Below are 26,491 nucleotides of genomic sequence, written 5' to 3'. Positions count from 1 at the left end.
ACTTCTTTATAATTCATTCCAATCTTGTCTTTATTATTTTTGCTTTTCACCTCATTGTGGTGCATGCTCTGATCTGGATGGGATAATGTCACAAATTTAACACTGTCATTTACTGTCTACTTTCATACTGCCAAACAACTTGGTTTCAGATGGAAATTTTCTTCAAAGTAAATTTTCTCTCCCCTACACCTCCCTTTACTGATTACCAACAAGTGTATTTTGTTGATTGTTTAATAAGAATGATGTCCATTCCGGTCACCTTTTCAGATTTTTTTGATCAGAAGCCATAGGATGGGATAAGGGCATTGACTAAAAGGATGCATTTATATTTTAAAGCAGCTGCTATCATTTTTTGAGTGGAAAGCACCTGGCAAGGAGGGGCAGAAAAGGTTCTTTGTATCTCCTTGAGGATATAGCACAAGTCCAGTCATGGAATACTTCAAAACTAATTAAATTAGGAAAATTTCAGGACTTTAAAAAATTGGTTTTAATCCTTCCATTAGCAGTATTATGACCAATTTAGAGTGCTATTTTTATTTACTTTCTAAAATGCTTGTAGTGATATTAGAACCATATGCTTTTGAAGACCAGAAGACCTCTGGCCTCTAGAAGACCTTTAGATCATCCCCTGCCTCCTCTGCCTTCCTTCTTTTCTACTAAGGAATTTGTAGGAAGTACTTCACAAAGCTGCTCTCAGACACTTCCCTCCTTCTTGAGGCATACCCCCCTCCCACTCCCCAGCTTGTATGTAATATTTGGTTATTTGTGCTAATGGAGGGTTTTGCCTTTGGAAGACATTGTCAGATTTCCCCAGTGCATATGCATTCAAACACTCTGACACTACCTGTACTTGACCTTGTCAGGAAGAGAGTCCAAAATGAGTCTATAATCGAGTCTTAACTGATGCCATTTTGTACCTGCTTACAGGCTTCTTATGAGGAATAAATAAGGTAAAGTGCCCGAAAGCTTTGGTGATAGAAACTTCTATACAAATATACAAGGTGATATGTTATTATCTCTGTTTTTTTTCTCTCCTTGTTTATTTCTCTCATCCTTTGCTTGGCTTTTCCTTTTTGGTTAGTAGAGCTGAGCTAGGAGCCAGAATGTCCTGGGTTCAGAGTCCAGCTTCTGACACATACTGTTGTGAGACCCTGGGCAAGTAACTTAGCATCCCTATGCTTTAGGCAGCCCTCATAGATTGCAGAGAATGCACCAGCCTGCATTGATAGAGGAGATTTCCCAATCGAGAAATTCCCTACACCTGCAAGCCAATAAAATTACCCTTGCCCCTCTAAACCACAGGTGGGGGTTAATAATAGTGCTCCACCTCCTTTTTTTTTTTTTAAAGGGGATCTATTGAGTAGTTTTAGTACACAGGGTTTTATCTATACTCTGGGAATAATGTATAAGAATAAAGTATGGCTACTTTAGGAACAGCAGAGTTGGCACTTGGTGATCTGAAAAATTGTGACCTTTTGTAAATCTAGGAGTTTCTTTCCTGTTTTGTGCTTCTGGTAAATAACTCACATTTATAACTTACTTTTCTTTCAAGTAGCTGGTAGTTCTACATATGTTTTAGAAATATGAAATCTCTACCTTGGGGCTGTTGAGGGTTATTTTCTTCTCTCATGTCCTGGATATTGAGAATGTTGCTTCTTTGGACTGGCTGGTAATAGGATTTAAGATTTAGAGAAATTTGCCTAGAGAATAAAGTGCTGGACTTGGAGCCAGAAGCCCTGGGTAGGAATCCTGCCTTAGACGCTGGCCCAGGATGCAGCTCTCTGAGGCCATCTGAGAATTCTCTCTCCTCCCAGCTGGGAGCCCTTGGTGTAAATGCTCAGGGCCTTAAAGGGGTAGAGACAAACCAGCTGTTCTTGTTTGTGGCTGCTGTTATTTTCACTTTACAGATGAAGAAAGGCTGCCATGGATGTTAAGTGACTTGCCCTGGGCCCCACAGATAGTGTAAGTAACTGAAAAGTCTAACCCAGGCCCTCTGACTCTGGACTCAGCATTTTTGGAGGACATTTTGGATGCTTTCCTTTTTTTTCACCCTTTCTTTCCTGTTCTATCACTTTCTCCTTCCTTCTTTTCTCCATCTATAGTCCTTCTTTCCTTTGCCTCCTGACACCATTCTGGGAAATACTGTTAGACTGAGGATAGACTTTGGGGACAGATTTGCGGAATGCCCCCCCACACACACACACCTTGGCCTAACCCCCAGCTCAGCTCATCAGAGACACTGATTATGGCTCTCCTATATAACAAATCTTCCAGATCATCTGTCAGTTCCTACTCTGTCCCCACCAATCTCTGGATCACAGGATTTGAGAGTCAAATGGGATCTTCAGGATCATCTGATATGATCCTCCCTTTTTACACATAAGGAAACAAACTGAGATTTAAAGAAGCTGAGTGATTATACCAGGGTCCTGCAGGGTGTCAAGAGCTGAGTCTTCTCAAATGGAGTCTACTGTGGTGCTCCCTCACTACTGCCATTGCCTGTTAGGCTGTCACATGTGCTCTCTGTGATGCTTGTGACATTGATGGCAATGATCCTCCTTCCCCTTTATGGAATACCTCAGGTTTGTGCAGGAGGCACTCCTGGAGCTGCGTTGGCCCTGCTCTGAGCACAGGATCCAGGGCTCTGTGGAAGAGGCTGGTCTGCCTTGCTGCTGCTGCCCTATTCCTTGTTGTCCTGCAGTTTAGGCATGGCCACTGAGCTCCTCCTTCCACCCTGCTCCCTCTGCCTGGCCTGGGTCACAGGAGTGCCAAGCAAAGGTTTGACAACGTACACCAAGAATACAGTTGCTTTTACATGGAGACAGTTGGAGGGAAGCGTGCACTTCAGAGTCAGTCCTGCTCTGGAGGACTTAGAGCACTTACTTCCCCAGGCTCATCCTGGATGAAGGCAAGTCAGCCAACATTTATATTATGACAGAGGGAGGTGGAGAGTGTTGTGTGAACATCTCTTAAAAGACTGTGCAGATTGAATTTGGGAGGAATATGAGCAAGTCCTCTGTACAAAATTAGCAGAACAGTATAAATCTTCTGTGAAATTCAAGCATGATCAGATCATGAAATGATATAAGACAAGGCTAACAAACTGCATCTGTCTTAAAGTTTCTTTTTATATATGAGTACCTGGTCTGGTCACAAAAGATGGCTGCTATATGCTTTTGCAGTTGATTTGATACCATATTTCAGCTCTAACTTTGCAACCTAAAAATACTTAAAATATTTCTGGAGGTATATTTTTATATAACTTGAAAGACCTTGAAACTTACTGATTGCCACAAGGATAACTATTTTCTGTTCAGTTAATAAACAGCTGTACCCTACAATGAGATATTTCTAAAATACAAACTATATGGAGCAGCAGTTTGGCAGTACTAGCCTTTATTGGCATTACACACATAGAATGTCTCTCCAAGAGTAGTTCTGTAAGAGATAGGGGAAGGGGCATGGTGTTTAAGTTACTGCTTGTACTGTGCTCATTTGGCTGTGAATTTGATTCATAAAAATTATGGTTAGAAACATTTTTTGGTCTACAGCGAATCAATAATGTTTTGGTGACTGTAGAAATTGTAATTGAATTGTTGTTATGTGCTGTTATTGTTAACTACAGGAGCTATTTTCAGGCACAGATTATTGTTCACAATTTAAGTTGAACAATAAAAGTGATCATAATGACAGAAAAGGGTTTTTGCAGTCGTAGATTTTGTAGATGGCATGAAAGTAGTACAACCTGGAGAAGGATGACTTTATGTATGGATTTAGCCTTACCATGCTAAGAATGAACACTTTGACCCCGGGGGAGCCTGCAGTGTACTGTGCTTATATACTCACTTAGAAATTAAGGAGCTTCACCAACACTTTTGATCTCTCATCAGAAAAGGCTTCTTCAAGAGCACTGGGTTTTGCTTATCTTAGTATCACACAAGTGAGGTAGCTCTGCTCTGTCCAGCATAGTATTATTTTGGTTAGTAACACGAAATTACAGTCAGAACTTTTAATCCCAACATCAGGTTTTTCAAGGTCTTCCAAGATGTTTGCTGTTGTATTTTGGGGCCATGATGGATGAGGGGTATAGTCTTCTGCCCTGAGTTCGTAACATGCTGTTCTTTGAATTTTCAAGGTTGAAAGAGAGAAAATAATCCTATTTTGAGTAAATGAAAGTTCAATATACATTTTTTTCTTACTGTGACTTATCAAAGACCATTTTCCACATCCCAGTGCTTAATACAGAACCTGCCTGGCAGAACTTAGTAGGTGCTTAATAAATGTTTAATGACTGATGTCAGCACCTTGTATCATTTATTATTGTTTCTTAAAAGCTTTATTAAACTTCTTTTTCATTTAATATAAGCTAGGTTTTTTAATTAAGACTTTATTTTGGGGCAAAATACTAACTTTACTTCAAATCTATGCTAGTGCCTTCTAGGCAGATAATATTTGGAGACAATTCTTGATCAGTTGATATAGTGAAACTTTTTTGAATGGTCATATTTTTAGATGCCTTTTGATGAATGTCTTTGACTTAAATCGGATGGAAAAGCTATAATGCTATCTTTTGTTCATTTTCATTATATAATGTTAACATTATATAAATGTTTTAGCTTTAAAAAAATACTTCCCTTGTAGCAGCCTGGTGAGATTGATTGTTCTCGCCTGTGTGCCTTTTATTTGGGCTGTCTTGCTTTTTTGAAATGGCCCTTTTCTTTCTGCCATTCTATGACATTCTTCTTCAAATCATGATTCAAAATATTCCTGCTTTTCTGATAGAACCTTTCTTGATTAACCCTAACCAACTTCTACCATGACTTTTCTATTTTGTTTGCTTTGTTCATTTGCATATACATTTTTAAGTCAATTCTTTTCTTCGTAGATTACATTTTTAGACACTGCAAGGAAAGTCTTGTTTCTTAAATTGCTTCTATCTGTCTCCAAAGTGCCTTGTATAGTATTCTGTAGAAGATGAGTTTTCAACAAATGTTACAGATGGACTTCCCCATATAGTTCTGCTTGCAGCTTTGTAGATAAGTCTGAATCCTCTTCACAAAATTTTTCCTGAAGTTATCAGAATTGTAGTTAGAATTAACTAGCAGGTTGCCTTAAATGTAACTGGTACCTGATTGATATTTGTTGAATTGAGTTCTAGTTTTGGAGAGCATAGCGATTCTGAGTAAGAGCTTAGATGCTTACAACAGCAAAGCACTTTTCCCCAGCATCCCTTTGAAGTGGTAGACAGTGTAAATGTAAAGTGTCTTTATATGATAGGCGAAGAATCCAAGTCTCAGGGAAGGTTGGTGACTGTTCCATAATTCCCGTGCTTCAGGAAAGATGCGATAGTGAAGTTAGAACCCAGAACTTTTCCCTTTTTGCTCAGTTTTCTTTCCATCATACCATTCTGTTTTCTGGGATGTCTGAGGAAATGCAGTATTGATATTACAAACTGTCATGTCTGATGTATCTTCTGTAGCACTTAATCTTGATTTTCCATATAGAAACTTCTTTTGGCATTGAGGCACTGAGAACTCTGGGAGAAGCTACCTTCAGGAACTGCTTTCTCATCAAGGAGAATTAAAAGGAATTGCTAATTTTTAAATTTACCCAATTTTAAAAAATATATAGATAGATGTGACTTTCTGCCCAGGAGTCCAAAACAGATAAAAGAAATAGTTGATCGGTTTTTTTTTTCTTGTCCCTTTGAAAAAATTGAATTATAGAAGTAGTGGCAAATTTTGAATTTCTAAGGCATCATTTCAATAGGACATTTTATCAGTTCCTATTTTCACCAAATTGACTGAAAATGGCTTAGAGAGGAGCAGTGAAAATAAGATGAAAGATCATAAGTGAAAAATGATACTTGAACCAGATACATAGCACTTTAAACATGTTATTTTTAAATTCCCTTTTTTGTGTAAAATAAATCCATGGGCGAAATATATTTGTGAGATTACTTTAGAGGAGTCATAATAGGATCTCTTAAGAAGTAGCTTCCTTAGAGCATTTGGGTATGATTTTAAATGTATCCTCTTCAAGCCCCCTCTCTCCCCCACTCACCGCCCCCAAAAGATGCACAGATTTTCAGAAGTGCTATTAGCCAGTTTTATACCTCATTGAAGAATAGGGTTTACAGCAGTGCTTCCATGCTAACATTGATTGTATGTGAAATAATAAGTTGAAGAGGACCCTACTGAGCGGTCCAAATATTGTTTAGTATATATAACAGCTAGCGTTTACATAGTGCTTGATAACTTAAAAAGTGTAAGTTTTCTCATTTGAAGAGATAAGGTTTTAAAAAAAAGATTTTTGTCAGTGCTACAAGGTATAGAAATTGTCAGAGTTCAGAATAAAACATCCTGAGATACAATTTAGCTTAGGAAACGCATATATTTGGGAGATCATTTGAGGCAGTCTATGCTTCCATCTTCTACTAATATACTCTCAGGATAAGACTGTTAGGGAACAAAAGAATTTCTTTTCATTTGTCATTATTGTCCCTGGGTTTTGAAATTTGGTTTTGGGTGTACAGTAAAGATGTTTGAGTCTCTGTATTGGGTACATCTAATGTTTCTAATAGTGTTTCTATACAGTCTTAACCTCTTTTCTCCCTGTCCTTTTTTGGCTGACAGTGTGTAGGCTGGAGGCTTCTGGTCCTGTGGATCCCCTACTCTAGTTCTTAGAGAAACAGGATGGTCATCTTATCAAGACCATGAAGAAGCAAGAAGAGAGAGCAGAAGTTGAGGGAGTATTGAGAGAGTGGAGAAAAATAGAAGGGAAAAGAGAGGAGACAGTTGTTTGGAGGAACAGGAGAGATACACTGTATGCTTGTAAGGACTGGTGTCCATCTTTCCAAGATCACAGTTTTGGGCATAGCTACTACCCCCATTTGTGGTTCTACATGAGTCACCTTTCCTCATTTGTTCTCTGACTTACTTGACTTGAGTTTAAATGAATAGTTATTCTCATATTTGTGTGTGTGTGTGTGTGTGTGTGTGTGTGTGTGTGTGTGTGTGTGTGTGTATGTGTATTTTCCCATCAGTTTTCTATTTGATGGGAATAATAAAGTAAGTCTCTTTTATAGTGCTGGTGTTGGGAGACAAGAGTAATATCCCACTCTTCTGCTATCTTGTTATGCTTTGGGAACTGATCCCTTGTATATTTGATTTTATGTACAAATTAGTAGTCCCTTAGTTCAGAGACCCACTGGGTCTTTAAACTTTTCCATTTCCACCTCTGTGGTGCTTTTATGACTCTCTTAAATGCAAAAGAAGCATTTAGGAGTTAAAATTATATAGTAATTATGGGGGCCCAAAATAGAATTCTGGGGAGGCCGCTTTGGGGACCCTGACTTTAACTATTCTGTGTAAGCCACAAAGGCACCAATAGGCTGGAAGTCCTCAAAACCCTAGGGTCCCCATTGTTCTGCAGGGAGCAAGGTTGGGTTCGGGTGGGGTTTCTCCCAGACTCATCAGGAACATTTATTCATTCTACCCACAACAGTAGAGTTCCTCCTATTGTGTGAGTGAACCCCAGATGTTCTAGAGAAATGTACAGGTAAACCAAACAGGGTCCGTATCCTGAACTTAGTGCTAAGTGGGAGAGTTATGAAATGTGCCCAGATAAGTAGAAAGTGGAGTAGAACATGAGAAACTTCAAAAGAGACAGGCAGACTGCTGTGATCTCAGGTGGTGGGGTGAGATCCTCGAGGTGTGGAGAAGCCAACTTTAAGCATTGTCAGTCATTTCAGTTATGATTTTGGTGACTAATGTATTAATTTTGATTCCCTCCAGTCAAGTGAGCAACCCTGAAGGCAGTGATCAGAAACCTGAAACTTCAAGCCTTGCTTCAAACCTTACCATGTCAGATGAAAGTAAGTACCCAAGAAACAGATCCTTTCAGTAATTTATTTCCACTGTGGGCAGAGGGGACCAATTTCACTTTTGCTGGACTACTGGATGGAGAACAAAATCACCCGGATGCTCGTGCGGTGAATCTCATTTAGGGGTTTCTTTCAAGAGGGGGCAGGGTCCTAGAGATAGGGCCATATAGAAAAGCTTATGAGTCTTCATAATACTTCAAGGTTTAACCTGGCAGCGTAAGACCAAGAGAACAGTTTGAGAGGTTGGGCAAATTAGTAATAAACTGTCATATCAATATCTGAAGTAGGTCTTCGGAGAACCAGAAGTCTGCTTTTGATTTCCAAGGTAGACCACAGACTTGTAAGTTACCAAACTCCTTTCACAGACACCCTTCTATCTTTCTTCCTTGCTAGATCATAGAAATAGTCAAGGGTACTTAGTTCTCTAGGAAGTCTCTACACATTACAAGGCAAAAAATGGAATGAAGTAGAGAAGTAGTTATTAAGGTCTTACTGTGTGCATAGCACCATACTTAGCACTTAAGATACAAACAAATAGATCCATATCTTTCAAGAGTCTCGTGTTCTAATTAGGGGCAACCACACTTGAAAGAGGATTCAGCTTCATCCCAGATGGAAAGGAGAAAAAAAAAATCCAGCATGGTGTAACATCATAATCCCTGCTTCTGGGAATCCCACCTGCCTGGTGGATCTCTTGAGCTTGGGAGTTCTGAGCTACAGATGGGCTAAAGCCAATTAAGGATCTTCAGTAAGTCTGGTACCAATAGCATGAACTGATGGGGCAAGTGGTCACCAGCTGTCTAAGGATAGGTTGGAAAAGAAACAAGTCAGAATTTCCTTGTTACTCATTAGTGGGATTGGGACTGTGAACAGATTCCATACCTCCAGCCTGGGTAAGATAGAGAGACCTAGTCTCAAAAGGGAGAGAGGGGAAGAGGGAGAAACAGATGCTGAACAACCACTTCTTTTCCGTCATATGGGCTTTTAAAATTCTATCTCTGTAGGACATTTGCCTTTCAAAATTTCTTCCCCTCATTCCAAGATAACTTCACTTTACCTTAGAATAGGAATTTTTAACCTTTTTTGTTCTGTGAAATCCTTCTCTGAATGTTTTCAGATGTATAAGATAAAATACATAGCACTACAAATGAAAACCATTATGTTGAAATGCAGTTATCAAAAGTTCACAGACTCTGGGAGTTGTTAAACTCCTGTCTTAGAGAATCTCATTTAACCCAAGGGTCCCCTTCCATACCTCTAATAGTCACTGCCTTAGAAACGGACAGTTGCCCCAATTGATCCAATTGATTGGATTGCCCCCAATCAATGAAAAATCTGTTTCCTAAGATGGCTTTTATGCTCTGAATGTGTTTCCTCCTCCCCCTAAATCTCCAAGTGGCCACACTAATCCAATCCATCACCAACCTTTAGAGGATCCCTGATGCAGAACAAGTCCCTCCTTGACATAATATTTACCATATTTTCTTGTCCCCTCTTTTGACATTCCTATTGTTTTTTACTGGTTAATTCCTTTTGGATTATTAAATCTTCCTGGCTCTTAAGAAACTGGGGCCAGATCTCACTTGTTCTTGAGAGTAGTGAGAAGTATATGATTAAACCCCTGGCCCACAATTCCCAGAATTTTTACTTCTCTCTCTGATGGTATCTTCGGGTACTGGAGTAATTCAGAGGAAAGATTTTTAAAAGACTCTCAGGTAATAAATCATGGCAGTGCCAGGTCTTCTATTCAGTGTGCCCCTCTTACCGATGTGAGTTGGTATTAGAACTGATTCGGTAATTGTATTAGTAGTAAGCATTCATAGAGAGATTTAAGGTTTTCATAGTGCTGTATTTATTTGTTGTACTTAATTTGATCCTCACAACAACCTGGGAGTGTAAAATGAGGGTGCTCATTTTACATTTTACAGTTGAGGAAACTTGACAAAAACAGAAGTTAAATGATTTGCCCAGGATGCTGCATTTGAACTCAGAGCTTCCTGACTGTCTGGTGCAGTATTTTCATCCACTCTGCTGCTTCACTGCCTCACTTCTTAATTTCAGCCTAAATACTACTGATTACTTAAGTTGTTATTTAGCTTACTTTTGAACGTGAACTTTAAATTTTCAAGAGTGGTTTTTTCTTTCCTCCATGGTAATAGCCAGAACCATGTGACACATGAGGAGGTCACATAGAGAAATCATCATAATTAGATGAGGCCTGCTCATCAATGTCATTTTTTCCCATTAAGTGAATTTTCTCTTTAAACGCAAAAGAATTTGGTTGGTTGGTTATTTGTGTTTCGTGAATTCAGTCAGACATTGATTTGCATTGGTCCACACCTGACCTGACTTTAATCTTCCCCTGAACTAAGAGTCCTTTTGACTTCTTTAAAACAATCTAGCGAGAGGCATGGTTTGGTCTACTTTCCCATTGTTTACCCTAGAGAGCACAGTCTTATTAATTTTAGACAAAGTTCTTAAACTGTTGAGAATTCTAGTAAAAGCTTGTCACTTCTAGTATTGGTCTGCATGTAGAATGGACTTGCCCAATAGGAGTTTGCTTCCTGCCACTGGGGAGTGAGCATTTGACTTTGTTTGCTTATTTGAGAGTTTGCTCCCTGGGAAGACGATGGGATGTGGCTAAGAAAATCTAATACCCCCATGGAGTATCCAAGAGCATTAGGAAAACCTTGGAGTCCAAATTTCTGTTTCTCCTTCTGCACATTAGTTTACTTCCACTCAGTCTTTGGCTACTTTTCAGGGGACATTGGACAGCCCTAAGTGACACCTTTCAAAAATGGACCATACTTTGTTATAGCAGCAATATTGTGGAGTTGGAGTCCAAAAGCCTGGGTTCTGGTCTTAGCTCTGCGACTGATTTTCTCTTTACCCTTGTGTAAGTTCCCTTCTGGATATCACTTCTTCCTCTGCAAAGTGAATGAATTAACTTAATGATCTCCCGAGTCCTTTTCACATTTAAAATTCTGTGATTCTGTTAGTTACAGGCAGATTCTCAACCTAGCTCTTTGCTGAAACTAAAGCCATTTTAGAGTTCTTATTTTGATGTCCATTCGGGTCTAAAGTCTTCACAAGTCAGCAGAAGCAGGTGCAGTTTTAGAACACCTGATTGGCAAGACCTTGGCTCCCCAGTTTGCTTCCAGAGGCATCTGGGAGATGGCAGAGCTGCTCCTGCTGCCTCCCCAGAAGTAGAGATGGCTGCAGATTGAAGAGGGCATTGAATGCAACTTGTGACTCGCTTAGGAAGTTTATATGTGAGCATCTGGAGGACGCTGAAACCTGTATTGGTGTGAAATGTTCCTGTCTTTGTGGCATTCCCTGTTTCTGCAGGAACAGAAGACCAGAGCCCAAAGGAGCTCCCTCAGTCCTTTCGTTTTACCAATGAGGAAACTGATCTCTAGAGGAAAGAGCTGTGCCTGTGGCCCCACTTGGCCATATCTGGGAATAGAATTCAGGTCTCTTGGCTTCCACTCCAGTTATTTTTCCACCTCAACACACCACCCCTCCTGCTTTGCTTTTAAAGACTATACCATGAAGATATGTAAAAACTCCACTTGGCCTTGTTTAACAGTTTATTTCTATTTCTTTTTTTTTTAATCTGATGATCTTTTTTATTTCAGTTATGACATGTGCTGATTACATCCCTCGATCATCAAATGATTATACCTCACAGATGTATTCTGCAAAGTAAGTTCATTCACCGTATCCAAAATTTATATACCGTTTCTCTGGATTTTTTTTTTTTTACCAACTTTACTTTGAATACTAAATTATTTTTTTCTTATCCCTCGTTCTCTCTATAAGTGTACGATTCCCCAGGCATAAAGATGCATAATGCTGCTATAAGCCAGATGTTCTCATGAATCTTATTAATCTGGGAGTCATACAGGGAAGCATTCTGTTAGGAAGTGCTGAAAGTATTAATAGCAGAGATTCACTCTCTTTCCCTGGGACCTCACACCCTCTCTAGGGGCTAATGAGGACCATCAGTGCAGACCACCCTGGCATTTTCTGACTTGTCCTGTGTTTGGGCTGATGACCTTTGCGAGGGAAGGGCCTTACAGGAGAAACAAGCCTGTGAGTGTCCTAGGCAGGGCAGCCCTCTAAGAGGCCTGGCTGTTTGGGTAAGGACTAAAACCCACCTTGAAAAAGCAATGCATCCAGAGGAGTCTGGGCCTGGGGGGGCTTGTACAAACACAAAAGCACATGTCCTTCCTGACTACAGATAGATGGGGCTTCTCTGAAGGCAAAATGCAGAAAGTTTGCTGCAGCATTCTTCTTAGAACTGTTGCAGGAAATGATATCACTAAATTTGAAAGTTTATTGAACTCTCCTGGGAAAAATGAATATGAACAGAACTATTGTAATTGTCAGTGTTTGTGAGGAGGACCTAAACACTGTCACCAAAGAGAAGTAATCCAGTTGATATACTGGAGATTGTGACTGATTGTCAGATTGTGTGTGCTATAGATACCATGTGCCTTGGGTTGTGGACCCTAGAGACCTTGTTTTTTTATGTGTTATGCAAAGAATATTCCAATTCCATTAGAATGTAAGCACAGCATATACTCTGAGAAATTTTCCAAGTTTTTCTTTCATTCATCAAATATTTATTGATCACCTATTATGTATAAAGGATTGTTGAACCGTGCACTTTTCAAATTAGTCCCTTAAAAATGACATTGAAAAGCATTTTAAAATTCATGGAAGAGAATATAAAGGAGGTCAGAAGGAAACACAGACAAGCAAAATATCTTGGAAAGTTATATATTGAATTATTATATGCTTAAAAGGAAAAGCAGGATGTACTCAATGGTGATTTGTAGTTCGGTGTACATTCTACTGTTTCTGTTCTACTTTGTATATGGAATTGCTTGTTTTATTTGATGTTTGTTAAGGTCAAAACAAAAATGGGTTGTTTTTATTTTTTTAATTTAATGCCTCCACAACCACCACCAAATTTTGGAAAGGTTGAAAAGGACAGTCGGGGGAGGGGGGCATGTGTGTGTGTCTGTGTGTGTCTCTGTGTGTGTGTGTTGAAGACTCTCCAGGATGTATTGCTCTGATTTCTTAAGGGAAAGACAGAAAAAGATCCTCCCACATAGACTGTTCCCACCTTCTTCCTTTATAAGCTGAGACATTCTGGTCTTGCTTGGTTTTTCTTTCATAGCTAATTACTAGGGAATTTTTCCTTTTGAACGGTACAGAGAAGGTGCCCTGGAACTTGGCATAGAGTCACAACCCAATAAATCAATAAGTAATTAAACACCTCCTTTGTGCCAGGGATATAAGTTCACAAGATAAAACAATCCTATGTGCAAGGCTACATCATCGAGGAGGAGACCTTAAGTACAGATATAAATCTATATAGCATAAAGTGGATACACATAAAGAAATACTTGGTCGTTGGAAAGGAAAGGCATTAGCTAGTGGACAGATCAGGAAAGGGTAAACTCAAAAGAAGGTGCTTGAGCTGAGTCTTAAAGGAAGATGACAACTCACAAGAGGAAGAGAAAGAGAAGAGCATTCCAGGCATGTGTGACAGCCAGTTAAACCGCACAGGATTGAGAGGTAGAGAGTCAGGAGAGAAACAGCCAGGCTGACTGGGTTACGTAGTATCAGGGGCAGTAATGTTCAATAAGGGTAGAAAGATAGGTGGCGGGGAGCGGGACTAAGATAGTAGAGTAACAGCACAGACTTTCTAGAGCATTCCTGCCCAGCCAAATACTTGTAAAAAAATGACTAAACAAATTCTGGAGCTGCAGAACCCACAGAATGATGGAGTGAAGCAAAGACAGCCTGGAAGATTGCCAGGAAGTGTATATTGTGCCACGCAGGGTGCAAGGTGCAGTCCAGTATGGGACATGTTGGCACAGACAGGACCTGAGCAGGCCTTGGAGGGACTGAATCTCTCAGATCTGTGATGGTTTTCAGATTTCATGAACACAAAACAGTGAGGATAAATTAGAAGGTCAATGGAAAAAGTCTGTGGGACCACTGCAAGAGAGTGAAGTGGTCTGGGCCCCAGCCCCAGGGTAACAGAGCAGGGAGAGGGCGGAGGAACCTGAGGCAGCCACAACAGCAGCAGAAGCAGCTTCAGCCATTGTTTCTGGAGCTCGAGGCTCACAAATTGTGGGGGGATTGAGCAGCTGACAGTACATCCCCACTGGAAGCAGAGAACTGCTTTGACAAAGAGCTCAAAAGTCAAGTAAATGTCTAGGAAACAAGAGAAAACTGAAAAAAGAACCAGACTATAGAGTCTTGCTTTGGCAGCAAGTAAGATCAAAGCATGCAAATAGAAGACAACAAAGTCAAAGCTCCTCCATCCAAAGCCTCCAAGAAAAATATGAATTGGTCTCAGGCCATGGAAGAGCTCAAAAAGAATTTTGAAAATCAGGTGAGTAGAGCAAAAATTGGGAAGAGAAATGAGAGTGATGCAAGAAAATCATGAAAAACAGGTCAACTGCTTGCTAAAAGAGACCCCAAAAAATGCTGAAGAAAATAACACTGTAAAAAATAGACTAACCCAAATGGTAAAAGAGATCCAAAAAGCCAATGAGGAGAAGAATGTCCTAGAAAGCAGAACTGGCCAGATGGAAAAGGAGATCCGAAACCTCACTGAAGAAAATCCTTAAAGATTAGAATGGAGCAGATGGAAGCCAATGACTTTATAAAAAATTAAGAAATTATAAAACAAAACCAAAAAAATGATAAAATAGCACATGGTGTGAAACATCTCATTGAAAAAACAACTGACCTGGAAAATAGATCCAGGAGAGACAATTTAAAAATTATGGGCCTACCTGAAAGGCATGATCAAAAAAAGAGCCTAGACATCATCTTTCATGAAATTATCAAGGAAAATTGCCCTGATATTCTAGAACCAGGGGACAAAATAAATATTGAAAGAACCCACCAATCACCTGAAAGAGATCCAAAAAGAAAAACTCGTAGGAATATTGTAGCCAAATTCCAGAGTTCCCAGGTCAGGGAGAAAATATTGCAAGCAACCAGAAAGAAACAATTCGAGTATTGTGGAAATATAATCAAGATAACCCAAGATCTAGGAACTTCTACATTAAGGGATCTCAGGGCTTGGAATATATTCCAGAAGTTAAAGGATCTAGGATTAAAACCAAGAGTCACCTATCCAGCAAACCTGAGTACAACACTTCAGGAGGAACAAATGGTCATTCAATGAAATCGAGGACTTTCAAGCATTCTTGATGAAAAGACCAGAGCTGAATAGAAAATTTGACTTTGAAACACAAGAATCAAGAGAAACATGAAAAGTAAACAGAAAAGAGAAATCATAAGGGACTTACTGAAGTTGAATTGTTTACATTCCTACATGGAAAGACAATATTTGTAACTCTTGAGACTTTTCTCAGTATTTGGGTAGTTGGAAGGATTATATACATATAGACAGAGGACATAGGGTAACCTGAATAGGAAGGGATGATATCTAAAAAAAAATAGAATTAAGGAGTGAGAAGAATAAATTGGGAGGAGAAAGGGAGAAATGTAATGGGGCAAATTATCTCATAAAAGAGGCAAGAAAAAGCTTTTTAAATGGAGGGGAAAAGGGGGAGGTGAGAGGTGAAAAAAGTGAAGCTTATTCTCATCACCTTTGGCTTAAGAAAGGAATAACATGCACTCTTAATTTGGTATGAAAATCTGACTTACACTACAGGAAAGTGGAGTGTGGGGGGATGATAGAAGTGAGGGCAAATGGGAGGAGGGGGTAATTAGAAGTAAATACTTTTGCAGGGAGGGACAAGGTCAAAAGAGAGAATAGAATAAATGGGGGTCAGGATAGGATGGAGGGAAGTATAGTTAGTCTTTTACAATATGACTTTTATGGAAGTCTTTTGCATAACTATACATGTATAACCTATATTGAATTACTTGCCTTCTCAGTGGGGAAGGAGGAAGGTTCAGAAGTTGGGACTCAAAAGTTTTAAAAATGAATGTTAAAAGTTGTTTCTACATGCATCTCGGAAATAAATACAGGTAATGGGGTATAGAAATCTTGTCTTGCCCTACAAGAAAATAGAGGAGATGGGGATAAAGAAAGGGGAGGAGTGTGATAGAAGGGAGGGCAGATTGAGGGAAGGGGTAATCAGAATGCACAGTGTCTTGGGGTGGGGGGAGGGTAGATATGGGGAGAAAATTTGGAACTCAAAATCTTGTACAAATGAATATTGAAAACTAAAAATAAATAAATTTTTAAAAAAAGAAGATAGGTTGGGACTGAGTTTTGAGGGGCTTTTTTTCTTCCTGTTTTTATTTAAAATTTTGAGTTCTAAATTCTATCCCTCCCTCCTTCCCCTCTTTCCCTGAGATGGTAAGCGATCAGATATAGGTTAAACATTTCCATATTAGTCATTTTGACTCTAATAAAAGAAAGAAAATGAAAAATAACATGCTTCAGTTTATATTCAATATCAGTTCTTTGGAGGTGAGTAGTATGCTTCATCATTAGAGCTTTGGGATTATCTTGGTTCATTGCATTGCTGAGAATAGCTAAGTCATTTACAGTTCTTCACTGAACAATATTGCTATTACTGTGTACAACATTCCCCTGATTCTGTTCACTTCACTGTCCGTTAGTTCATGGAAGTCTTTCCAGGTTTTTCTGAAATCATCCTGGTTGTCATTTTTTTAATCTGTTCTTATTATTATTAATTAATTTTTAGTTTTCAGCATTCACTTCCATAAGCTGAGTTTTAAATTTTTTCAGTATCCCTCCCCTTTCCCCCTCCCCAAGATAGCATGCAATCTGATAAAGGCTCTACACATACATGCTTATTAAACCTATTTTCACATTAGTCATGTTGTAAAGAAGAATTAGAACAAATGGGAGGAACCATGAGGGAAAAAAGAGAAATCAAATAGTATGCTTTGATCTCTATTCAGACTCCCCAGTTCTTTCTCTGGATGTAGATCTTTTTGTTATCTCTTGTAGCACAATAATATTCTATTACAATCATAGACTACAGCTTGCTAAGCCATTCCCCAGTTGATGGGGGATCCCTTTGATTTCCAATTCTTAGCCACCACAAAAAGAGCTGCTATAAATATTTTGGTACAGATTGGTCCTTTTCCCTTTTTTGGAATGTCTTTGGGATACAGACTTAGCAGTAGCATTGCTGGATCAAAGGGACCGTGGAAGTATGCTTACAGTCTTCTCAGTCATTAAGAGGCCATCCATTCACTTCCAACTTTTGAAGAGTGTTTTTAATTCAAGTTGCTCTTCCATCTGAAAACTCAGTTGAAGGCGTTCATTTCTATGACATCTTTGTTCTTTAAGCACTAAAGAGTAAAAATATGTGAAGAACGTGAAAAGGGAAAGGGCATGTATTTTATGATATTACTACTTGGGAACCTTAGCCAGAGGTTGTGATTATTTTTGCGACAGAGAAAGCTACCTGGGGTTATTTATTAATACTGATATTAACTCTTCATTTATGTATTTCTCATACTCTCTTATATTAAATCTTTTTCCTGCTACCCAAGAGTTTCTCAAGACTTTACCTCTGGCTTTCTTAACCCTTGCTATTTCTCCCTTGGTGTTCTCATCAATGTGTACAACATGTTCACTTTTAAATCTTTGTCTCCCATTGCTATGTCTTTAACCCTGACCTTTCCTTTGAGCTCCAGACTTTCATTCTTAACTCTCTGTTGAATAGCTTGGCATACATGTCCTACTGACACCTTAAACTCAACATATTCAAAATGGAATTCATCTCCACCCACTTTCCCCTCTTCTTGTCTTCTCTCTTTGGTAAATGATATCACTAACCTCCCAGTCACCAAGGTTCACCTTGATTTTGTTCCTTCTAACACCCCCACTCCTCCGTCTTCCACACCTCCCACACCCATATCACCCCATACCATGAATTCTGTCTCCTCTTGATTCTCCTCTTTTCCATTCTTATTTCTACTTCTACCCTACTTTGGATTATTGTTACCTCTTGTTTGGACTATTTCACTAGCCTTGTAAGTAATTTCCTTTCCTTCCTCTAGTCTTCCCTGTGTATATTGCCAGGTCAGTCATCCTAAACAAAATTTTCAGTGTTGATCTCATGTTTAAGTTTCTTGATGGTTTCCTCTTACCAGTCAAGTAAAGCCCACACTCCTTAGCATGGGGTTTATTTATCTACCAACTCCTTTCATGAACTCTGCTATACCAGAACTGTATTGCTTTTCTTTGGCTTACTCTTTTATTTCTTTCCCTTCTAGTCTCTTCTTGGGGAAATTCTACCCAACTTTCAAGACCCAGTTCAATCACCATCACTTCCATTAAGTCTTCCATAATCTCTACCCACTTGACTCCCCCCAAATTTAGATGCCATCTATACATTTTCTCTGCCTCCATTATTTGTACCTCATTTGTGGCAACCATGACATTCTACCTGTTACAGAGTTGTTTATATGTCTTTTCTCCCATACTTATAAACTATTTTAGTTTAGGGGCTGTATCTGTACATTGTATCCCACACAATGTTTAGCACATAGCAGGTAGTCTTTAAAAGTTTTTTGAATTATATAGAATTGAAATGTCTCATGTAAGCACCTCTTTTTTGTTGTTGTTTTTGATTTTTCTAGACCTTATGCACATATCCTATCGGTCCCTGTATCGGAGACTGCTTATTCTGGCCAGACTCAGTACCAGACACTTCAGCAGTCTCAACCCTATGCTGTCTACCCTCAGGCAACCCAAACCTATGGACTACCTCCTTTTGGTAAGGTGTATTATTTATGCAATCTCTAGGAATATTGATGATAATCCTACAAACTTCCCTTCCAAAACAGCGGGCATGACAGGCATCATAAGGACCTGTAATTGTTCTTTGCTGAGCAGCTACTCTGTTTTATCTGCGTGCATGCTGGGTGCCCAGTAATCCATGCTGGATGTCAGCGTTGTATGTGATGCATGAGACTTAAAATTGTACCTCAGAAATCCTTTTTGAGAGCCTTATAAAGCTTATGTCTAAATCATCAGACAAAACTTATGATTTTTTTAGATCTGTGGGAGTGTAGGAAGGCTAAAATATATTAGTATTAGGTAAGGTCCTTGAGCGTTTAGGCTGTGCCTCTTGTATTTATTTTGCGCAGAATATATCACCACCCACAATGGGGACTTAATAAATGCTCTGTGAGGAGGTAAGTAATCAGCTCTTTATTGTTGGAACAAGATTGAAGTCCCTACCCCCTCTGTGAATATTGTACTATATTTGATATGTTTCCTGTTTTGCTTCTCACTCTTGCCAAATGCTTATTCTGCTTAAATCAAAAGATATTCTTAATGGGGAAAGAACTCCCAAACTTTCTGTAACAGTAATAATATCAATAAAATGTGTGTGGATTTATTCGGTGTTTAAGCAGTGATGGTATCTTTTACCAAAGGTTAAAAGCAACTCAGGTTTTATCTAGTTTTTTTTTTTCAAAATGAGATTTGAGGAGTGTGCTAATAAGGTTTTCACCTGCTCACAATCTATATGAAAAGCTGTATTTTGAGGACTGCCTGGTAGTCACCAGACATCCAGAATGTACGGTTATGGTGGCTGCCTTTGGGTTTTTTAAGGCCAGTTTGGCCTTTGTGTGGCAGTAGTAGAAGGCACAGCTTTCATCACCCTCAGACTCAACGTTGTACCTTCATTTCAGCTAGCTACAGAAGCAGCAAAGCGAGGAGTGTACCTAATGACTGTGGCAGTCTTTGCTGGGTCAGTAAAGGGGAGATTTTTCTTTTTTTTGGAATCCTTCTCATCCCCTGCTTACACTGTCTGTTATCCATGCCTGTCAAGTTGTTAGCCCATTCCCTGAATCAGATATTTTGTCATATACTTAACCACCTCACTTTCCAACTATGTAAGGCCTACTCTATCCAGACCTGTGTTTCTTGTCCATGTTCTCCCAGTACCCTTCCCTAGAACTTCTCTGCCCAGTGCACTAGGAGGCCTTCCAACACTCCATAGGTTACCAGGGGAGCATTCAGGCCATCCAGCTATTACTCCTCAGTCTCAATATGGTACTATATAGACACCTGAATATGAGTATGTTAGAATTAATAGAGATTTGTTAATTTTGTTTTTGTTTTTAAAATTAGAAGAAAATTTTGCAAAGTAGAATTTATTAATTTATTTTCCTAAAAGCCTTTGTTTTGAGCATTTAAGAAAGCATTAAAGCAACATTGATAACATTTCTTTAAAATATTCTTTATGATTCACTCATTATCTTTATGAAAATTAAAAAGTAGATACAACCTCTGCATACATTGTCAAGGAAGCTGTAACATTTCCCTTAATTTTGGTTAGATTTAATGGTGGTGGGGGGACAGCTTTTCAATAGTGGAAAACGACTGATATTTCATAATATGCCTCCTAAAACTAACATCATCCCACCATTTTCATTTGATTTGACTTTAAGTAATGGGTGACTGACTGAGTTTAGGTTTGTGGTAGATTCTTGATGGGAATATAATGTTTGGGGACTGGGACCATCCTGTATAAGCATCATTTGAAGGACATACGAAGCCTGAGGAGGAGAAGACTTAGAAGGAATGAGATAGCTGCTGTCAAGCGTCTTGTGCACTGTACTGTGGGAGAGGGCTGAAACTTGCCTCAGACTCAGCAGCGGGGCTGCTTATATACTAGGAAGTTAGGTTTCTTGGGAAGGAAAACTCCCTGACAGCTCCAACTGGCCCACAATGGAGGGGCTGTTTCTTGAGGTAGCAAGGGCGCTGACAGGACATTTTCATGCAGTGGCTGATGACCACTTTTCAGGTGTGTCTGTAGTAGAGTGGATTCTCGTTCAAGTCCTGGTAAGATTCCTTGGCTTCTGAGCCCCCTTCCTGGGATTCCTCAGTTGTGTGACCATGGATGAGCAAGTTGTCTAATCTTTTTGAGCCTCCCTTTTCTCATCCATAAATGGAAGATAAGAAAACTTTTATCTCTCAGACAGAGCTATTGCAAGGAAAGACCTTTGTAAATCACAGTGATCTTCAGAGGTGTAAACTGCAGCTTCATTGAAGTTGTGCTCTGTCTCTGCTTGTTCTCTTGTTATCATGGCACTTTGGGTAGTAGGAGAATAGGTAGTAGGAGAATTTGTATGGGGATGTTTATATAACTGTAATGATAACCCTTGAATAGTACTTTGCAGGTTTTTAAAGTGTACACTTCTAAGCAACACCTAACTTATTTTTAGTTCATTTTCAAATTGCAGTTCTTACTACTGGTCTCAGATCATTCTCTCTTTGCTAGAGAGTAGTCATCTGTTTTCAGTAAGGAGTCTAAAATGAAGAAGCTTCTCTCATAGATGGAGGTGGTAGTTAGATGATCTCTTTTGAAGGAGATGAGAGAGGATGTCATCTCCTCTGACATGTGAAAGCAGGAGATAAGGACAGTGCTTTTCAGTTTCATAGAAGGGATATGTGAAGAAAGGGGGCCTGATTTTTTTCATGGCCTTAGTGGTTGCCTACCACCATTTTACTTTTTCTTTAAGTGCTTCAGTTGTTAATCAAATAACTCACTCCAAGATCTGCTGTGTCAGCAGAGACAAAGTGAGATCACTTGCCCCGTGTTTTCAGCGTTGAAATATTCTTCAGTTATTAACAAACTAATCTCTGCTAAGGATCTATTTTAGTAATGTTAATTACATTTTGTGTGGTTTTTTTGGGGGAGGAGATGGTAAGGGGTTGGTGGTTAGGAAGGGCCACTGCCTACAAGCACAATGGCTACCTATAACAAACCTTGGTTTTCCAAGGAGCTTGCAGACATTGGTTTGAGAATTTGCCAATTTTTTAGCATGTTAGAAAGGAATGCACCAGATGAAGTTTTAGACAATTAAAAGAAAGTGACTGGAGACAGTATGGCGTTAGTTCATGGTACATGGGACCATGAGTTGGAAGGACCTGGGTTCTAATTCTGGCCCCTCCCCTAGTCTTGGTTCCCTCATCTGTAAAATGAGGATATTGTACTAGATGATTTTGAAGTCCTAACATCCTCTGATCTGCATATGAATATCTTTATACAAATATTGCTGAGAAGTGGAGCCATATTAGGAGGGAGCAACGTGATAGACAGAAGTGATGAAATGCAGTAATAACCAATGGGTTCAGAGGGACCAGAGAGGGTATGGAAGAGTGCAGGGATCCTTCAGGAGAGCACTGCTTTGCCCTGTCATTTTGCGCTGTCTGGGTGTCTTTTCCTTAGCCTTAAATATCCTCAGAAAATCATGAGAGCAGAATAGAATTTGATGTCACATGCTGGTGGCCTCATAACTTGGACACAACAGTTACTGAGCCTTCGTTGTTTCCTCATTGAAATTCCAATGGCTTCATTTACTTCTTAAAGTGTGTTAAATAAATCTGACAACAAGCATTCCAAATAGCAGCGAAGTGTCTGGCTGACTGACTGAGTGCCAGGGTTAAGTGAAACCTTCTGACTCAAGTTTATTCCATTGTTAGCAAATCCTCTTTGGTTTAGGGTTACGTAGACTAAATGAATATTGATGTTTAAGGGAAGAGAGGAGAATAGGCGTTTATCTAGTGCCTACTGTGTGCTAGGCACCATTTTAAATACTTTACAAATATCTCATTTGCTCTTCACAACAGCCCCTCGAGGTGAGTGCTGTTATTAATCCCATTTTACACATGGGGAAACCGAGGCAGACAGAGGTTAAGTGACTTGCCCAGCTAGTAAAATACAGCTAGTAAGTGCATTTAGGGTTCTAGTGCTCTATCCACTGTACCACCTCGCTGCCTTACTAGCGTGGCCTTGACACTGATTTCATGTTTCTTATTCACAAACCTACTCTGAACTACATCTTGAAATACTAATGACTTTTCAGGCAAACTCAACCATCCAAAAAAAGACTAGGAAAAATCATCCAAGCCTATGAGCCTTAGAAAGAGTAGTAGCAAAGTCCATGCCCGGCAGCTAATTGGAGAACCAGTGATGACCCGTAAGAGCTTTTTTACCTTTTTTGAAAGAAATGATTCTTGATCTGGCTTTCTAGACCACAGATTACTTCAGTATTTCAAATGATCGTGATTTTATCTGTTAGCATTCCCCAATTTGACACATAGCATAGCCCCTCCAGGCCTTGGTAGATGATCTCCCATGGGTTTCTGCGACCATAAATGATGACCAACTTTGGGGTAAGAACCCTTTGTGAACTCACTGGGTTGAGCTATTCCTGGGACTGCAGAGATAAGTCATTGCTAGGCCTATACTCAAAGACATTCCAGCTTGGTAGGAGCTTGTACTCTACTGACCTAGTCTTTGAGACTCCAGGGTTACCTCCACATCTTAATTGAGGCTTCAGAGGATTACAGTGGGGAGTGGGGCTGCTGGCCACATTGAGAAGTAACAGCTGTTACAAGTGAAGAGATGAAAGAAGCAGATACACAAATGTAAAATGTACAAGATGCTGGAGCTGTTGAGTGGAGGGTCAGGCAGTTCTACGCATGCAGTAGCCTCTAAGACTATCACTTTATTACAGGGCAATCATTGTTTGTGCTGGGTCTTCTGGAAGGGGCCTCATTCTGTTCAAGGTACTTTTTAAGAAGGCCCAGGGATGTAGATGATGTATTTTAGAATGATCTCCACCCCCAGGTGGGTAAAAGATAGGTTTTTAATTTTACCCAAAGGGGTAAGTGATTTTTTTAGAAACTTGATGCTTATGTGGATCTCCTTGGGTAGTGACCAATAAATGAGGTATCATTGGTAATTGAGATTAAAACATTCTCTTGTGCAGAGCCCAGCATGGAGTCCAAAATAATTAGGGCCTTATAGCTTCTCTGGACCATGGAGCTAGGCTCCATCCTGGTCTTCCTTCCCTCTTTGAACACTGGTGAATTTCCCCAGAGAGTTGAAATGAACCTACACGGCCATTTAAGGCTGTTGGCTTCAGCAAGATGTCTGTGTTCTTTCTTGCCTCACTCTGATACTATTGTACCTTTATTTGTTAGTTGAATATAATTAACTTTAGGAGGATCAACAAATTTCTTTTACTAGCAGCTTTAACTCTGTTCTGTGACATAGACCAACTGGCTGACGTTTTCAGGCAACAAACCTGCCTTTGGTCCTGGTATCTCATTTGTAATTGGTCCAATTTATCTGATTCAGGTGCATTGTGGCCAGGTATGAAACCTGAAAGTGGTTTAATTCAGACTCCAGCTCCAAGTCAACACAGTGTTCTTACCTGCACTACAGGGCTAACCACAGGCCAGCCAAGCCCAGCACATTACTCTTATCCCATTCAAGGTAAAGAGGCATGGTTCTGTTGTTTTTGTTTTGTTTTGTTTTTTACGTCTACATATTTCTCCAGATGGTCGGGGAAGCAGAAGGGGCGAGATGTGAATTTGTGCATGCTCTCTGTGTTTGGTGAGCTGAGGCAGGCACTAGTCTCTACCTACCCACGTAGCACTGTAGCTTAGCTCTTGGAATGTCAGTTGTACCATGCATCCTGCTTTGGGGCTTGTGAGCTGTCACAGTAGAGCTAAAAGCATGCTCGTGTGCATGTTGGTATGTAGAAAGGCTAAAAACAGGGTTTTAGCAGTGCTGCAAGCTAGTATAGAGAGTGTATTTTGTGATCTGGAACTTGGTTGTTGGTGTGAAAGGTTTCCCTGGGGAGATAGGAGGTGTGGAATGCTTTTTGGTTTATAACCAGAATGGGCTGGTACATGTTTTAATGTTAATATTGTGATAAGACCTAAGCCTGAAAGGGCCAGGGTCTCACATTGCATCCTGGGCCATTTCTAGTCATTCTGATGAATATCAGGCCACTGGATCTAGACCCAGATGGCTCAGGAGAAGAAAGTGAGGTTGGAGACCTTGCACAGCCCTCCCTCACTCAAATCAAAGTCAACCGCAAGTCATGTCATCATCTTGATGTCATGGTCCTCTTTGAGAATGGACAAACACAACAACAACAACCTGTTTTAATAACTGTCTCGGGGCAGGGGGGGGAGGGGGGTGGGTGGATATTGTGTGCATGACAAACCTTAAGTTTGGTTTGCATTCTTCACTTGCCCTGATTTGTAGCTTTTGCCAATTTCTGAAATGTCAGTACTCTTGCCCGCCAGGGTGAATTGGTTCAGGCACAGTATAATCACTACCACCATAGTCCATCACACTCATTGCTTGGTGTCCACATTCCATTGAGACGATAGCTGCATCCTGGTTTAGCAGGAAAGGGTGTTAGATTAGGAGTTGGGACACCCTGCTCAGCCATTTACTAGCTTTGTGCTAGTGATGAACATCCTTAACCTCCCTGGGCCTCAATGTCATTCATCATGTGTAAAGTGAAGGAGTTGTGTTAGATGAAGACTAGGTGAATTCCCAGCACCAGGATTTGCCTAAGAATGCCAGCAGAGCGTCTGGTACTTTCAGGGCAAGTTTACTGCAGACTCTCAGTGGCTCACTGCCCTCTTCCTTCAGTTGCTCCCCATTACCTCCAAGTTTCTCCTCCATGTTCAGGTTTTATTATCTTCAGCATTATAAAGGAAGGCCACCACAGTGCTTGTCCTTGGCCCTGTGGGAGGAGCACAGTCAGCTCAGCTTTGACTTGGCTCTCGTGGCTTGAGGGGGCAAAGGAAGAATGGCCAGGAAATTAGGGAAGGCTAATGGAGAACCCCTCCTAGGAGGGGATCTTTCCCCAGGTCCTCTATTTAATAGATCTTTGAGGATGCTGATTTGTGCTGAACAGTGAGTTAGGAATCTGCTATGCCTTCTTCTTTCACCCATTTCTGTTTAGTTTTATTTTACAAACTGAAAATTTTATCTGGCTCTTAAATTGAGGAGCTAGCTCCTCGATCTAAAACAAATATGTTGAGCTCCAGCACAATGAAACTTTTTGCTCTGATGCCCAAATACTTTTATCCAGTTTATACTTCATTTCTTCACCACTCTGATTTATTTCCATAATTTCTTAAAGAAAACAGACAACCCAAACTCCATCAGATTTATTAGGGCAGAAGACGAAGGAAATAAAAAGAGAGATTGTAAAATTAATAGCAGATCATGGGATGTGACAGTGACCGTGTGTCATTTGAGGATCAACTTACGTTATAACATGTCCTTCATCATATTGACTACAGGGGGATTAATTGTGGTTTTTGGACACATCTCTGAAAGTCAGTCCAAGTGGCTAAATGAGTAGTGATCTACATTGGTGGAGGAAGTACCCCCTCCCAAAGAATAACTCATGGCTGAAGTAAGGAGAAGCATATGTTGGTGATAAACCACAATGTTCTCTTTACCTTTGGAAGATTTTAAGTTGAGAGATCAAACAGGATAACTTCAGTTTTGTTCAAAATGCATTTAATTTCTATCATCCCTCATTTTCCCCAAATGAGCAGGAATTAAATTAGTCCTGTGCAACAGAACTTATCAGTTACATCAGGCTGGTGCTCTGATTCAGCCTCCACACAGCTGCTGAAGTGATTCAGCACGCACGCATGCACGCACACAGTCCTTATCCTTCAGTAGCTCACAGCTGCGTTTGGTCTGCTACTCCTCTGTTTGCCTTTTAAAGCCCACTTCAGTCTGACTCCACCTTCTTTTTCCAGTCCAATTCATG

At 39.9% G+C, this 26,491-nt stretch overlaps 1 protein-coding gene across 9 annotated transcripts in view; it reads left to right on the top strand.

Annotated features, from left to right (window-relative positions):
* The window catches only part of EYA3 (EYA transcriptional coactivator and phosphatase 3), a 114,862-nt gene that overhangs the window by 52,764 nt on the left and 35,607 nt on the right, over positions 1-26,491 (top strand). For 3 of the 9 annotated variants that reach the window (XM_072609549.1, XM_072609550.1, XM_072609552.1), the window contains exons 4-7: positions 7,797-7,876; positions 11,524-11,590; positions 18,515-18,651; positions 24,037-24,174. In XM_072609549.1, the coding sequence (XP_072465650.1) occupies positions 7,797-7,876; positions 11,524-11,590; positions 18,515-18,651; positions 24,037-24,174 (422 nt within the window). Of the gene's footprint in view, positions 1-16; positions 1,515-1,798; positions 1,963-6,635; positions 6,834-7,796; positions 7,877-11,523; positions 11,591-18,514; positions 18,652-24,036; positions 24,175-26,491 lie in introns of those variants that run through there. The other 6 variants (XM_072609553.1, XM_072609557.1, XM_072609556.1 and 3 more) reach the window with 5 other exon arrangements.

The sequence above is a fragment of the Notamacropus eugenii genome, chromosome 5 (genome assembly GCF_028372415.1).
Source record: "Notamacropus eugenii isolate mMacEug1 chromosome 5, mMacEug1.pri_v2, whole genome shotgun sequence".
Taxonomy (NCBI): Eukaryota; Metazoa; Chordata; class Mammalia; order Diprotodontia; family Macropodidae; genus Notamacropus; species Notamacropus eugenii.
The sequence above is the reverse complement of the archived record's forward strand: the minus strand, read 5'-3'. Positions and strand labels throughout refer to the sequence as shown.